Source organism: Macrotis lagotis, chromosome 4 (assembly GCF_037893015.1).
Source record: "Macrotis lagotis isolate mMagLag1 chromosome 4, bilby.v1.9.chrom.fasta, whole genome shotgun sequence".
NCBI classification, from domain to species: Eukaryota; Metazoa; Chordata; class Mammalia; order Peramelemorphia; family Peramelidae; genus Macrotis; species Macrotis lagotis.
Window position 1 is genome coordinate 157,261,771 of NC_133661.1, and position 16,591 is coordinate 157,278,361.

At 42.0% G+C, this 16,591-nt stretch overlaps 1 protein-coding gene across 3 annotated transcripts; it reads right to left on the reverse strand.

The window, feature by feature from the left end:
* Positions 1–1,058: 1,058 nt before the first annotated feature.
* On the reverse strand, positions 1,059–14,613 carry CALML4 (calmodulin like 4). 3 transcript variants are annotated; one of them, XM_074234485.1, is made up of 6 exons: positions 14,219–14,600; positions 14,083–14,113; positions 12,882–13,004; positions 11,970–12,110; positions 8,169–8,357; positions 1,059–1,280 (listed from the first exon to the last, which is right to left on the reverse strand). In XM_074234485.1, the coding sequence occupies exons 4-6, from the start codon at positions 12,034–12,036 to the stop codon at positions 1,183–1,185; spliced, it is 354 nt and encodes a 117-aa protein (XP_074090586.1). In that variant the 5' UTR covers positions 12,037–12,110; positions 12,882–13,004; positions 14,083–14,113; positions 14,219–14,600; the 3' UTR covers positions 1,059–1,182. The 3 variants fall into 3 exon arrangements, with proteins under 3 accessions (XP_074090586.1, XP_074090585.1, XP_074090587.1); XM_074234484.1 differs by lacking the exon at positions 12,882–13,004 and having other exon boundaries at positions 14,219–14,613; XM_074234486.1 differs by lacking the exons at positions 11,970–12,110; positions 12,882–13,004 and having other exon boundaries at positions 14,219–14,608.
* Between the last annotated feature and the right edge of the window lie 1,978 nt (positions 14,614–16,591).

Genomic DNA, 16,591 nt, shown 5'->3' on the forward strand with positions numbered 1-16,591 from the left:
AGAGAACATGCACTTGATGGCTTGGGGAGATGGTTGGAGTCTAGGCAAGGTATATTATTTTTTTAAGAATTAAGTTAGTGGGTAAGGAACCATTTAGAGATTTAAGTTTGGAGAGTAGAAGTGTGCCAAGCCTCCCTAGAATTTATCAAGTTTTGAGGTGTACAGAAGAGAAAGGAGTTTGACATCTGTGAGTGATGAAAAATAAAAACAACCATCAAGTTCTGGGGTGTAAATAAACCTCTCTAGTTACTAAAATGTGCAGTTTCCACCAAAACCTATGACTAATAATGTGAGTGGCAAGTGCTGACTTTATGTCAGAAATGGTTTGTGTTTTTTTTAAAGACTTGTTGGGCAGCTAGGTGGTGCAGTAGATAGAGCACCAGCCCTGGAGTCAGGAGTACCTGAGTTCAAATGCGGCCTCAGACACAATAATTACCTAGCTGTGTGACTTTGGGCAAGCCTAAGTGGCCTTGCGAAAAAAAAAAAGCTTGTATAGGGATTCATGAATTTCAGTATATTCTATCTGTAACAGAAACTTAGTACATTAACTTATTACAGTTTTCCTCTGCTCAGCTAGTAGGTTTATATTAGTGACTAATTTTATGTGTATATGTGTCTTGAAGAATATGTTGGAATTATGGTACATAAGATAGGGACTGGAAATATATGACTGACACTGGGAGGCAGCATGAAACTATACCAAAAAATATTTTAACAATGCTGCAGTGACAATGAGTTTTTCTTCTCCTTTGATTAATAGTCCTTGAGTTTTAAAGGTATTTGGTATTTTTTGGTTGTATCATGACTACTTGGAGTTTTCTTTGCAAAGATGCTAAAAGGAAGCAATTTCTTTTCCTGCCCATTTTACAGATAGAGAAACCAAGGGAACCAGGGTTAAAATGAGTTGCCCAGGGTGACACAGCTATTATGTATCTAAGGCAAAATTTGAATTCAGATACTTCCTCTACTCTAGACCAGCCTTCTACCTAGTTGGCTACTTTTGGTCTTTAATGAAATGGACTCATTTAAGTTATACTCATTCATTAAGGTCATGACTGTTAAAACAATTTTATTTGTGTAATTACAGAGTTTCTGTGATTGCAGCAGGGATATAAGTTAGCACTCTTGATATGACTACCATTTTGCCTAGAAGAAAAGGAATACATTTTATAACAATCCAATTCAGTAATCAGGCGCAGGGTGGGTGATCATTTGGATAAATTCGTTGTATTTTACTTTGCCACTTGGTCCAATATTCGCTTCTTTCAGGAGATCATCCACTAGAATGAATCACATGAATTTCTGAGTTAAGTGTCAGTGTTGTTTGAACATACATACATCACATCTTTTCAGAAATTGAGGTCCTCAAAAAATCCATTATATTAGAATACCCACTGGCATTATAGCATTTCCATTCATTGAAGGAAGCATGACATTAGGTGCCAAATAGACAAGAGAAATATTATCCTATACTTGGAAGCTCAGACAGTTTTACCTCTGCTCCCTCTGGCTTTGGATTTTACCACCCTTAAATAGTTTTAGACTGAAAAAAAAGTCTGACTGCTCCCAAAGACTTTCTAAAAATTTGAGGGGGAAGTCAGAAGAAAAGACATTTTGAGCAATTTGAACCACCATTTTTAACCCAGGGATTCACCCAATCTCTTCAGGATTCTCTGGCTTTGAGGGTAAGTTTAATTTAACAAACATGTATTAAGCACCCCCCTCTATCCCTAATCCCTAAACTGGCATTATATTGACCCTGATGTAGATAAGAGTGTGAGGGCTGAAAATTTCTTCCTAGTTATTTCATGATCTCACTAAGATAAATAGTACTAGATTATCTTGTCTTAACTTTTATTATCTTTCTTCCTTTTTTAAATGAGAATATTGAAACTGAAACAAATCTGCTAATTATAAGCCACTAATATAAAACTATAATTGTTCTGAGAAGTTTTTTTTGTTCGTTTTTTTAATTCTTGTTTCCAAAGTCTCTTCTGGATCTCAGTACCTGGGCAAAATATTGGATTATCCATGAGATTCACCGGGATCCTTTTTCACCCAATATAGTCTATTCCAGAATGTCAATTCATCTTAATCTTTTTATACTTCTTTCTTTCTCCTTTAACTTTTGTTTTAAGGCAGAGGTTCTTAACATTTTGAGTTCCTTTGGCAGTATGGTGAAATACCTGGACCCCTTCTCATAATTATATTGTTGGATACATACATATACAATAGGTGGCATTAGAAAGGAAATCAAGTGTATTGAAATACAGTTTTCAAAAATAAGTTCATGGATTCCATGTTAAATATCAAATTATCAAATGAAGGCATTCTTTCCTCACCCTAGGTTGTTATTAACATTTTATTCTGTACTTTTCAAAAAAAATTCAACCTTAGACTCATGAGTCTTAAATCAGGATATGAAAATTGTCATTATCTGGGCCATAGCTAACGAAGCACATGTTATTCAGGGCAGTTAGGAAATGTCCTGTGATTCTCTGTTCATCCATCCTTCCCCAAAGTGTAATTATTATGTTCGCTACCCAAGCTGGTATCTAGTAATAGTAGTTCTGGGTATTTTTAGGAAGTTGAGGAGACTGTAATTTATCTTCCTTCACTAAGAAGTTTCCTACGAAGCAGCCGGCTAGTTGGAAACCTCCCAGTATGTCGTCCCTGAACATCAGATCCCTCTCCGGCTGGGGGCTGAGTCACTTTCGAGCAAGATGAAAGCTGCCAGCAGGAGACTCCCTCATGCCCATTTTAATGGGAAACACGATTTTCCAGCATCGTGCTAGTGCCTGACGATGCCATCTGGGTAGAAATCGGGTCGTACTCAGTGTTGATTTCCTGTCCTTAATCTGAAGATTGGTAAGGAACCAAGGTCCTAAAGTAGGCCAGGAAATGGCTTCAAGATTTAAAAAGGGAAAAAAATCATTCAGCCAGGTTCTGATGTCCCTTCTGCCTCACAGGAGGAGATAAAATTGGTTCTTCTCTCCATTCATTGGAAACGCTACTGTTTTTTTGTTGTTTTTTTTTTTTGCCGGCTAAATCAATGATAGATGTATGTGAGTTTGGTGGCATGTGTTGTTTGCTTTGGATACAGACCATTAAACACATGAATTAACAGAATAACAGCAGCCTACTTGCTAACTCCATATATATTTTTGGAACCAGATCTGTGATTCCATTTGTAGGATTATACTGCAATTTAAAGTCTAAGAGAGTGACTTAGGAACACTAAAAAGGAATGTGACTTGGCCAGAGTCAACCAGCCCTTATTTGTGATAGGTGAGACTTGACTCCAGATCTTGGCTCCAAGACTGGATCTCCATCCATTTGTAGTGCTGCCTCTTAATCCTATATATTTGGCAGATAAAAGACCCAGGTGGGTCCCTCAGAACCTGGAAGGAAAAAAATCTAGATACTATTCAGTCACAGTCTTAGTGACTACTGGATTGAAAAGCGAGGAAAAATATTTATTTTATTCTTAAAGCCTTTCCTGGGATTTTAAACCATCAGGTGGTTAGAACTGGCATAACACCTACTCAATAGAGATTGGTAGTGGCACAGCTATGATGGATGAGAGATCATCTCAGACAGTTGAAAAAACAGAAAAGGGACTTTGCTCATTAGTGACAGAAGATGAGACTAGAACCCAGACCTCTTGACTCCAAGTCCACTATTGCTAACTCCTTTTTCCACAATGAATATTAGAAAAGTGTGTGGCTCTTCCTAAAGAACAAGGAAAGAGAAAAATAAAAAGTACATGTTCAGTATTTTGTATGTACCAGACACTTTACATGTATTTATTTCATGGGATCCTTACAACAGTGAGCCATCATCCTTCTTTTATAGTTGAGAAAATGGAGGTAGAGAGAAATTAAATGACTTTCCCAAGGTTACACAGCTAGTTGATGACATATTTTCCTACTAGGAGGGCCAGGGGTCTATCCACTCCACCATTCTGGTTATGGAAAAGAATCATAGGATCACAGATTCAGAACTAGATGGTATCATAAAGGCCATCTGGTCCAGTCTCCCCATTTTACAAATGCAAATGGACTCAAAACGGGTATGACTTGACCAGCTAGATTCTGAGGCAGGGTTTGAGTGTAGATCTTCTTAACTCCAAGTCCATTTTAATGAGTCTCCAAAAAATTCTAAGGGCTAAACACTTCCAACAGATGTGAGAAGGAACTAAGCATTTCACTACCTAGGGAGGTTTATTTAGATCCCAGGGTTGTATCTGTAGTCCTGACATTTCTCAACTCTTCAGAAAATGTTTTGCCTGTGAGAGGATAGTCCAAACCTGATGTGGTCAAGGATTACATTGAAAAGTGTGTCCAGTGCCATTTAAGTCATAGATCTGTTTTACTTCTGCCCTAGTTGGATCATATCTGGAAGAGTGTTCAGTTCTGAGAGCCACATTTTAGGAAGGACATTCACTGATTTGGTTGAGCCAAGTCAAGACAAGGACAGCCAGGAGAGTGAAGGGCCTGAAAATTATACCATATTTTGGGAAGGAAAGACATGATAGTCTTCAAGGATTTTGAAGGGCTGTCCCCCAAAGGAGTTTAGATTTTGTTTATTTTGGACCTAGAAGACAAAACAAGAGTAGGAAGTGGAAGCTGCCAAGAAGTTTGATATAAGGAAAAACTTAAAACAGTTATCCAAAGGTGGGATAAAGAGGTAGTGGATTCTCCCCTCACTAAAGGACTGCAAGAAGAGGATAGACCCAGGACTCTGAACCCTGATAATCTCTGGCATGCAAAGCCCTAAATTTGGAGAAAAACACAATAGGGATAATTTCCTTCAAGTATCAAATCATATTTAGTAAGGGTGGGTTTTCTGATTCCCAAGTCAGAATGTTTTAAAAAGGACTTTACATATGAAGGAGACTCTGGTTTGCAGATCTTGGTGTTAAGTCATTCACAAAGATATTTATTTATGACATGGTGGCACAGGGAAGCACTGGAAATGGAATGAGTTTTAGAAAAAATCTTGATGGGAGAAATTTTTCTCTGTGTCCATTCTCCTTCCTCATCATCAGTACTCCTTTATATTAATGGAGGTCTTCAAATAGAAGATAGGTGACTATTCATTAGTAATGTTGAGGGGATTCTACTCATATTGCTTGCAGGGACTAGATAATAGCAGAAGTCTCTTCCAAATCTCAGATTCTATTAATTTTTAATTCTCTTTTACTTAACCAAAAACCCCATGAAAGTCTCATACACTTCCTGGAAAGGTGAAAAGAATTTTAAGCTGTGAACCTACCCATTAGTTTCTATATTTCATGGGGGATTCAGGAAGGTATAGGAGCCCCTCCCTGAAAAATGTCATATAGATCTCAATCTATATGACAAACATCTCTATCCTTGCTCTGGTTGAGACTTCAGACTACTACCAAATTATTTTTCTAATGCAGATCACAACAGAAAATTCCCTTGCTCAAAAAACTCCCTTGGTTCCTCATTGCTGCAGGATAAAATACTTTGGTGTTAGAAGGTCAAAACTACTATTCTTAGACTTATGCATACAATTTATTCCCCTCTCTGCTATGTTTCAGCTAAAATGTATTGGGCCTGGAGTCAGGAAGACCTGAGTTCAAATCTAGCTATAGACACTTTCTAGCTGTGTGACCCTGGGCAAGTCATTTAACCTTGTTTGCCTCAATTTCTTCATCAGCAAAATGAACGAGAAAAGGAAATAGCAAACCAGTCCAGTATCTCTGCCAAGAAAACCACAACTAGAATCACAAAGAGTCAGACACAACTGAAACAACTAAACAGCAATAACAGTTATGTCCCAGCCAATCCAAAGAAAATAGCCACTCCCTAACCTCATACCACCCTCTCTTGCCTTTCTGAATCTTTGTATACCATTGTTTTCCCCAGGAACTGTCTCCTTGCAGATTGATGCTTGTTGATACCTCTTTTCTTCCAAGCCCACTGAGGAACAACACTTTTCCCACACACACTCACACCCATGAAGCCTTTCCTGATGCCTCACATAGAAGTTCTCCTTCTTTCTCAAATCTGTCATAGCCTTCTGCTTAGCAAATTTATCACAGCCACTGCTTCAAATGTGTTATTCCCTCTTTTAGAATGTAAGTTAAAGGGAAAGATGGATTCTGTTTTTTGATATCTCAAGCATCATGCACTGGGCTTCATACAGTTCTTGTTGTCTAGGGGAAATCCCAGTGAGAAGCCTCCTCTCCCAAGCTCAGATCTTAACTGGCTCTGCAATTCATTGTCTTCGAAGTTTGGTCACAGAGAGGTTAAGGAACCAGCCCAAAATCATACAATTAATTTGTGTCAGATGCAAGATGTGACCTAAGACTTTCAAATCCACCGAGGCTGCCTGCCTCTCACCCAGTAGCTAAGAAGTAGGTACTCAAAAAAAAAAAAATCTTTGATTTAAATTGAATGTTTTTTCTGTTGAGGTATCTTTGACAAGTCAAATTACCAATTATCTATTAAGCTAGAATGAATCTTCTAGAATGGAGGACAGATATCATCATCATCATCACCTACATTGTACCTAGTGCTGGAGGATACAAAGAAAGGTCTAAAATAAAAAGGGTCACCTTAATCACCACCACCCCCCAAAAAAAGGATCTATTTTGGGTATCCAGTAGATTTCCCACCCAACCACCCACCTTTTTATTTTGCCTAAACTAGGCCGTCATTAAATATCAGCTGAATTTTCTGCAGGAAAGGAATTAACCAATTAACCAGGAGAAAAATCATTTCCAGGTTTCTGGCCTTGGGCTCTGGAATTTGGTTGTCACTTATGAAGAAATACGAAATGTTGAGAGATGTGGTCAGGTAATGCTATGAAGGTAAACACTGGCTAGAGCAGCCTGAAAGGAAACTGGATCCTTGAATCATTTGTCCCCAGTTTCCCTGCCTCCAAATTGACTAAGTGGGAGGGAGGACACATGGTGGTCTGGGCCTGACCACCATCCTGTGCCTGGGGGAGGGGAGACTCTAAGGACAGAACACAGTGGCTCATTCCGGGGCAGGGTCTTTGTCTGATGTCAAGGTTTTGTGTTGGAGTGGAGCCAAGAAAGATCTGATTTCTCAAATAAAAAGGCAAGTTCTTAGGAGGGGGAAAGGTTAGCCATGACTGTTGATTTGGAAAGGTTTCGAATCCTCCACATTCCTGAAATACTGTATTTCCTTGGAAAGTATGTGGGAGTTGGAACCAGATTACTCCTAGATATTTACTTTACTAGCTGTCAAGGAACAAAGGTGACATATCCGTGTGAACTTCTAGAACCTGGAGGGGCCTGAGGAAAAGTCCTTGTAGATTTGTAAACTACTGTGATGTTCTATGAAGGGATTTTCCTTAAACATTGATGAAGACACCAAGTCTAGCTGAAAAAACATTTTGAGAAAACCCCTGAATTTTTGTCCCTGCTGAGAATGAGTAAATTTCTGCTCCAATATTAACACTTTTTTTAAAAAAGTGTTTTAAATTCATAGAATTGTAGAGTAGAAAGGTACCTTGAGATCATCTAATCCGACTGCCCTAAGGACAGTTGTGATTCAGTGGACAGAGCTCATCTCCCTGAGTTCAAATTCAGCCTCACATACTCACCAGCATGACCCTGGGCAAGTCACTTAATCCTGTGCCTCAGTTTACTCATCTGTAAAATGGGCTGGAGAAGGAAATGAGAAGCCATTCCAGTATCTCTGTCAAGAAAACGCTTTGGGGCCATGAAGAGTCTGATGGGACTGAACAACAATGGTCGAAGATATGAAGCAAAAAGGACCTGGGTTCCAATCCTGCCTCTGCAATTTACTACCTGTGTAAATTTATGTGAGGTGTAGTACTCATGTGAGGTAAGTAAATTAAACTCTCTGAGCCTCAGTTTCTCTGTTTAAAACAAAAAATGAGAAGGCGACCCTAAATGAACTGTAAACACCCTTTTCCACTGTAAATATGGGATCCTGTTATAAGGAGATCATGGCTGAGGTATGGAGAAGGATCCCAGGTGCAAGAAGGACCCTAATTCAGGCCCAGCCTAACAACAGTCCAACCTCACACTTGTTATCAGCTGGCAGAGCAGCAGAAATACCAGATGGATGTCTGCCCTCTGCTACTCCTGGGGCTGGGGGCAGCTGGTTTCCTTGTGGCCTCATACAGAGGAGGTCCCTTACCTTCCTTGTTGGTTAGTCGTTCTCCCAGTTTAGTGAGTTTGGATCTTAGCTCTTCCGCAGTGATGTACCCCTTCTTTTCTTTATCAGTCATCAACATAGCCAACAGAATTTCTTTTTGTGGCTCTTCCTGTTGCATTTGCTTATGCATGATGGTAAGGAAGGTAGAGAAATCCAACTCTGAATTTCTGTCTGGAAATGCCAAAGTACAAGGGATAAGGAAGAGAGAGTTTTCTCCAGGAAACCTGAGAGTGGCTAATGGAGATCATTCAAACAACATAGACCCATTAAAAAGGGAGTGGGGGACTGCCTTTAGTTTTTCTACACTTGCTTTCCCTATGGATTAGAGGAGGGGCCAATTAGGTGGTACAGTAGATAGACTGTCAGGCCTGGAGTCAGGAAAACCTAAATTCAAATCTAGCCTCACTTACTAACTGTATGACCCAGGGCAAGTCACTGTTTGCTTTATTTTCCTCTTCTGTAATATAGAGAAGGAAATGGCAAACAAGTCCAGTATCTTTGCCAAGAAAATTCCAAATGGGGTCAGAAGGACCCCAGGCCTAAAATGATGGAACAAGATAAATTAGAGGAAACATTGCACAGCAGGACAAATCCAGGCCTTGGAGTCAGAAAGTCTGGTTTCAAGTCCCAGCTTTGCTACTTCCTAATTATGAGACTTTGGACAGGTCAATTTGTTCCTCATTTGCAAAAATTAGGGGATCCATAATATTTAGAAATGGAAGGGACTACATGTTCCAAAATATTAACAGCTGCTCAATTTGTAGTGGTAAAGAATTGGAAATTGAGGGGATGCCCATCAGTTGGTGAATGGCTAAACAAGTTATGGTGTATGAATGTTATGGATACTATTGTTCTATAAAAAACTATAAATGGTCAGACTCTAGAGAAGCATAGTAATAATTACAGGATCTGATGCTGAGCAAAGGGAACAGAACCAAGAGAACATTGTACACATCAATAACATCATGAGTTGATGAACTTTGATGGATGCAGCTCCTTCCAGTAATTCAGAGAACTACTGGAGACCTTTATGGACAATACCGTCCACATCCAGACAGACAAAACAAAACAAAAGCAAACTACAGAATCTGAATGAACACTATGTTCACTTTTTTGTTTTGTTGGGGTTTTTTTTTGACAAGGCAGTGGGGTTAAGTGACTTGCCCAAGGTCACACAACTAGGCAATAATTGTGTCTGAGGCCGAATTTGAACTCAGGTCCTCCTGACTCCAGGGCTGGTGCTTTATCCACTATCCCTACTATGTTCACTTTTTAAAAAATTTCCCTTATGTTTTTCCTTTCTATCCCATGGTTTTCTTTCTTTTCCCTTAGTCCTAATTCTTCATGAAGAAAATTACTAATAATGTAAACATATTAAACAAAATGTATATGTATAATGTTCACTGGACTGTTCACCACTGAGGGGAGAGAGGTGGGAAGGGAGGGTGGAAGAAAATTATGAAATTTATAAATTTGCATGTGTATGAATATGGAAAAGCTTTCATAACATGAAATTGGAAAAAATAAAATATCAATAAGGGAAAAAAATAAATGGAAGGGACTTGTCAAGAATTAAATTCAGTGTCCTTACTTTACATTTGGTGAAGTACAGATCTAGACATATTAAATGTTTCTGCAGTCATAGTAGTAAATGAACCTGAACTGAGTTTTAGTGCCTAGAGCAGAGTACAAAGGTTGCTTGGAAGAGAGATAGATGCTCCAGGGATCTGCCTGGGAAAAGGAAGCACATCCTAAAACTCTAGGAAAATGATTCTATGAGACCATTCATGAAAACTAAATTCTGAAGCCTTGAAGGAAAGCTGTAGTTACTTCACCCTGGAATGAAACCCAAATCTTCAAATTCAGTGTTATTCCTATTACATGATTAGACTAAACTAGTCATCCTAAGGATCTTCCTGATTTGTAAAATTTGGAGAACTGGGGGTGACTATGTTGAAGTGGATAGAGCACTGGCCCTGGAGTCAGGAGTCCCTGAGTTCAAATCCAGCCTCAGACACTTAATAATTACCTAGCTGTGTGGCCTTGGGCAAGCTACTTAACCCCAATGCCTTACAATATAATAATAATAATAATAATAATAATAATAATAATAATAATAATAAATTACCTAGCTGTGTGGCCTTAGGCAAGTCACTTAAATTGCCTTGCAAAAAACAATTTGGAGAACTGATGACATGTAAGATTCCTTTTAGCACTAAATCTGTAATGCAGTAGATGTTTGAGCACAGATGAATTATTTAACATCCATGAATTTAGTGTGTTCATTTGTAAAATAAAGATATGCATAGTACCTTTTTCACAAGATTGTTGAGGTTCAAATGAAGTAAAGCATGGAAAACATGCACATTGCAGACTTTAAAGGGGAAAAAGAGCATCTATGTAGTGCCTGTGCTAAGCATTTTAAAATATTATCTCATTTTCATCCTCATTTTATAGATAAGGAAATGGAAGCAAACAGAGCATAAGTGACTTGTCCAGGGTGTCTGATGTCACACTTGAACTCAGATTTTTGTCAGACTTCTAACAGAGCTCTATCTACTGCCCTATCAGCTGCTGTTGGGCTTATGTTGACTGAAGATTCAATACTTTCATGTCTCCATAACCCTAGATACACAGACATCTTTCCGAACAGTTTTTTCAGGATTGCCTATTTGCTGTGCTCGAATCCTTCTGGATGCCAGTACTGCATGGATGTGCTTTGGAAAGAGAAATCAGGAAGAAATGATGAGTTAGTTTTAGAGAAACCTGGGAAGACTTGTGTGAACTGAGGCAGAATGAAGTAATCCAGAGGACAGGCGGTGAAACATGTTCCCTACCTCTGAACAGAGAGAAAAATGGATTCAACATGCCATAAGGAAAACACCCATTATTGAATACGGGGGATAATAGGAATCATTTCCCTGCTTGACTTCATAGAATAAAGTGTTTTGTTTTGGTTTTGATGGGGGGAGGGAGGGAGAAGAAATGGGAAAGAGAGAAAATTAATTTTTTATTCACTGAAAAAGATTTAACTACAAGTAAACCCACAGAAGGTTATGGTTTCATATATAATCCTCTTTTTTGTTCTTTGTATATGGAATTATTTATACTTGTTAAATTTATAACAACGAACATTAAGGGTTTTTGCTTTTGTTTTCTTTTATGAGGCGTGGGGAATGGTTGTAGGAAGAGAGAAAATTAAATTTCTGTTAAATGAAAGAAATTAATTACCAAATAAACTAAGAAAAGATCAGGGCTTCATACATGATCCTCCTTTTTGTTCTTAGTCTATGGAAATGTTTATGTGTGTCCACAATTGTTAAGTTTCTCTCGGAGGGCATCGGGGGTTTTTGTTTTTATTTTATCGATGAAGAGCAGGAGGAATGGATGCAGAGAGAATTAAAAGTTTATTACTTGAAAAACTGTCATTAAAAATCAACTACGAGAAGGTCACACATAGCCCCTTCTCGTGTTGCGGGTGATCTGGGAATGCGGTGCCTGTCCGTAACTGCTAAGTTTCTAATGACACTTCCGCTAGAGGAGAGGCCCGGCCCGGGGCCGCCGGGGCTCGGGCTCTGAGCTGCGGGGCCTGGCACCCCCGAGGCCCGGGCACGGATGCTCTGCTCCGCACCGCCGCTAGCCCCCCGCCCCGGGTGGCGGGGCTCTCCTGCGCTTCTCTCCCGGTCTCCACCCGGGACGTTGGTCCGGCTCGGTGCGCAGTGTCCGTCCCAGCCCCGCCCCGCCCCCCGCCCGGGCCCCCGGGCCGGGCTCCGCCCGCCTCACCTAGCTCCAGGTCCCGCAGGTGTCTCGCGACCTCGCCCGGGGTCGGGCTGGCCCCCAGGCAGCGCATGGCCTCCAGGAGGTCGCGGGCCCGGATCCGGCCCCGCTGGCCCTTGTCGTAGAGGGAGAAGCACTCCTTGAACTCTGCGGAGACAAAGGGGGCGCTCCTGGGCGCGGGGCCGGGGGCCGCCGCCCCCCAGCCCACCCCGCAGAACGAGGGGTGCGGCCCGGGGCCCCCTCCGCCCCGCAGGCGCCGAGGGGCAGAGCCTTCTCCCCGGAGCCCGGCGGCGCGGCCCTTGTCTGGGCTCCCAGGCCCCGGCCCCCCGGGGCGGCGGCGCCTCTCCGGGCCTCCGAGCGCCCGGCCTGCGCGGGGTCACCGGGGGCTAATGAGGGGCCGGCGGGCTGCGGGCGAGTGGCCGCCTCTTGTGTGGCCTGGGGGGCCCGGGGGGCGAGGACTAAGGGCCTGGACTGCTGTCAGGTCGGGTTGGGATGAGCCCGGAGACGGGCGGCCGGGCTTGGGGGGGGGGGGGGGATGAAGAGGAGGAGGGGGCAGTGGGGAGGGGGAGGGGAAGGATGAAGAGGAGGAGGGGGACAGGCGGGCAGGCAGGCTTGTTGGGGGAGGGAGACAGTGGGGAGGGGAGGAGGGGAAGGGACAGTGGGGAGGAGGGGAGGAGGAGGAAGGGGATACCAGGAATAAAGTGGCAGCCGTGTGTGTGGAGTGCACGGGGCAGACACGCAAGCCTTTCCTCTGGCGGAGGCCACTGGCCATCATTCTCTTTTACAGCTTCCACGTATGGGGAGGGAAGGGAATGGGTGCCCCCGGGCTGGGAAGCGGGTGACCTCCCGGAGGGGCTGTAGCAAAAAGCCTCCGATTCTTTTCGGTCCAGTGCTCCCCAGCACCCTCTCCCTCTTTACCAAGATTCCTAATTTCACTTCCTTGTGGAGGTGAGTGTGTTTGAGAGACCACCACAAATTAGAGCAGCGCTTGCCCCGTGACTTGGATTTGTCGCTTCCTTCTCTGGGTTTCAATTTCGTCGTCTTTAAAGGAAGGGAATTGGATCAAACACAGAATTGCAGACACCAAACTTAACTTGTAAAAGTTTAAGCAAGCCTTATTGCTCGCAGCTCTGCTCTATCGATTACAGCTGCTCTTGCCCTGGAGTGGGGTGGCATGGCTGAGGGGGACGTCAGTCTCTAAACGCTGGGGAGAGTCATGAAACCTAATTCTTATTTCACAACACGACTAATATGGAAATATGCTAAACACAACCGTACAAGCACAACCAAGTCAGAGTGTTCGCTGCCACAAGGGGAGTGAAAGGATAGAAAAATGTGGAACTTGGGGCAGCTAGGTGGCGCAGCGTATAGACCACCCATCCTGGAGTCAGGAGGACCTGAGTTCAAATTTGCTCTCAGACACTTAATGATTACCTAGCCGTGTGACCTTGGGCAAATCACTTTAAACCCATTGCCTTGCAAAAGTCAAAAGAAAAAAAGAAAAATGTGGAACCCAAAGACTTGCAAAAGGATGAATGCTGAAAACTAGCTTTGCATATAATTGGAAAAAATAAAAACTTTGTTAAAAAAAAAGAATATAAACCCACAAAGTGGCTTTCAACATTCCCCTCTGAACCTCTCCTTGCAGGTTAGGTAAGAAGTACTTTGGAAGTCCAAGGAAAATCAAACGAGCTTTTTCATTCCTTTCCCTATGCCTTCTCTGCCTCCTCTCCCCGCCCCCATCTCCTCCTCTTTTTCTACTTCTTCCTCTTTTGCTTTCCAAATAGAACAATTCCCTTTCTTGACTCTCCATACTTTCCCCCCAAGTCTTGCCTTCCTCAACAAACTCAACATTTCTTCCAGGTTTTGAGCTTTTCTTCTTACAAGAGCAACCAGGAAGTCAGGGGCTAAGGATGCCAGTGACAGACCACAGCTGGACCTACCACTCTTCTAGCCCAGCTTGTAGACCACCATCCCTCAGCCACTGTCACCCTGATCTCAGGTCATGAGCAGTGGTAATCAATACAGCAAAACTCCTAAGAATGAGGCTTGCTTTTACAAGTGCCTTAAACTGGTAAATGTGCCTGATCCTACTAATTAAAAAGCAAATTGTACATACCATTAATTTGATCCTGTGACAGAAATTTTGCCTGTAGCAGAGACAGAGAGAAAAAGAAAGTTAACAAGAAGAAATCATCCATAGCCAGCCTTCCTTGTTCCATGCTGAGCCCAACTAGTGACCTCAGTTCACTCACCATTATTTCCACTGTTTGGGTCTGGAGCTGGCTACCTGGACTCTTAAGATTCCTTTTTCTTTGTTACTTCTCTTGTTGATTCAATGCTAAAGTCCATCCACTGCCAACTTCGGGTGGAGAGAGATGGTAATAAATACCCAGCTGCCATGGCAACCAGGCTCCATCTGTACAGCAGGGTCGGATTCCAACTTTCAACAGCAGCTGCCAGGTCTGCCCAGTAAGGGGCCACAAATTAAAATGCAATTTTCCAGGGGGAAAAGGCTGAAAATATGTGACCCTGGCTTTGGAATGGTCCTGTCACTCCTGCGTGGGTGGGGGTGAGGAGCAGAAAGGGTTCCTAGAAGTACAATAGATCACTCTTGAGGTCTCCAGAACCCAAGGTGAACCCTCATGATGGGCTCACATGCTATGAGATGTTGATATCATGACAGGAGATATTTTTAACAAAATGCAAGTAATGCATTGTCACTTTTTTGGCCAGAGAATTTCACCCTTTGGGTTACTGTGCATTTAATTACTTTGCATTAAATTCTTTTGTCTTCATTATAACTCTCCAGTGGTTAGTGGGCATAGGGTAGCCATGAAGGGTCAGAATAAATGGGAAAAATCCAAATAATCTGAAATCACCACTCTTAAGGACATGCCCATTAACAACAAAACAAGTAATGAAGACAGGTAGACAGAAGGGATTCCTTCATTTGCTTGGAGAAACAAAAATGAATTGTATGCCCCAGACAGGCTAATAGGTCACAAAAGATCAATACCTGAGTATATTTCCTTTGTTAGAAGGGAAGCAATGTGCCATATAAGAGAGCAAGGGATCTGGAGGTGGAGGCTCCAGTCACAACTGTCATTTACTGTATGATTCTAGTTGAGTTACTTGACTTCTCTGAACTTTAGTCTATCTGTAAAATGAGAGGGTTGGGCTAGATGCTCCCTTCCTGCTCTAATATTGTGAGATTCTTTCCCCAACTTGGTTTGGATATGGGGATTCTTGGGAGGTGGAGGGAGAGATAATAAAATTTGGGACAAGGGCTAAGTTAACCTTTTGTTGTTCCATCATTTTTTGGTTAGGTTCTGTTCTTTGTGAGCCTTTTCGGTTTTCTTGGCAAGGATACCAAGGTAGTTCACCATTTGACAGATGGGGAAATTGAGGCAAACAGGATTGTGACTTGCCTAGTAAATCTGAGGTTAGAGTTGAACTTTTCTGACACCAGGACTAGAGCTCTCCCACCTGGCCACCTCACTGCCCAGAAACTAACTAGTAAGGATTAATATTAGTTCCACTATATTGGTAAAAGGACCCTGAATGGAAAAAAGGACTATTCTGTTCTATCTGAATTCACTGGCCCTTAAAGGAGTTTGTTCCCTGGAAGATATTTCTGTTCTTTTTCAGATATTCTATGCTCTTCACAATTAAAAAAAGATCATTTGCTCCAGTATGCAACTCAGAAAATATGTGATCTGAGTTAAGCTGTTCAATGTATACTGAAGTTACACTGTGGAGCTGAGGGCTGATACTGTGATAATGGAGACAGGGGACACAGAGTTTGCTTTACAGGTCAGGGTGGATCAGATATGATGCTAGGAAGTTCTTCCTCAGGATGAGTTGTTCCTACCTGGGTCCTCAGCACCCTTGGGAGCTGCTACCCAAGTAGACCCTGCAAACAAGGAATCATTTTTTCTGTAAACTGGCCTAAAATTGAAACCGGAACCCTGACCCAAGAGTTTTGGAATTTCTCATCTGACTCCCCTGCTCCCCAGTTCTCTTGGCCCCGGGACTGGTCATCCAGGCCCAACCATTGGATTCCCCTACTAGAGGGAAAACAGTTTAGTATGTGGGTCCTGCTTTGGTTCGAGCCAAGAATCAGAAAATCAACTCAACATTTGTTAATGGCCTACTATGTGGGGGCGGCTAGGTGGCGCAGTGGATAGAGCACCAGCCCTGTAGTCAGGAGTACCTGAGTTCAAATCCGGCCTCAGACACTTAATAATTATCTAGCTGCGTGGCCTTGGGCAAGCCACTTTAACCCCATTGCCTTGCAAAAACCAAAACCAAAAAAGGGCCTACTATGTGCTAAGCACTGGAGATACCAAAAAAAGACAAAAGACAGATCTTGATCTCATTAGTTTATAGATTAAAGGGGGAGACACCAAATACAAGATAGGGTGGGGAAGGGAAAAAAAAGAAAAAAAGCAATTTATATGAAAATTTTGTTATAAATTGAAAGGAATAGTGAATTGTGCATAGTAGGTTTGCAGTTTCATGAACAATCATTTTATCATACCATGTTTTAGAAATTCTTATGCTATTGCATAAATTAAAAATAAAGGAAGACACTAGATTGAAGGGGGATTAGGTAAGACTTCCTA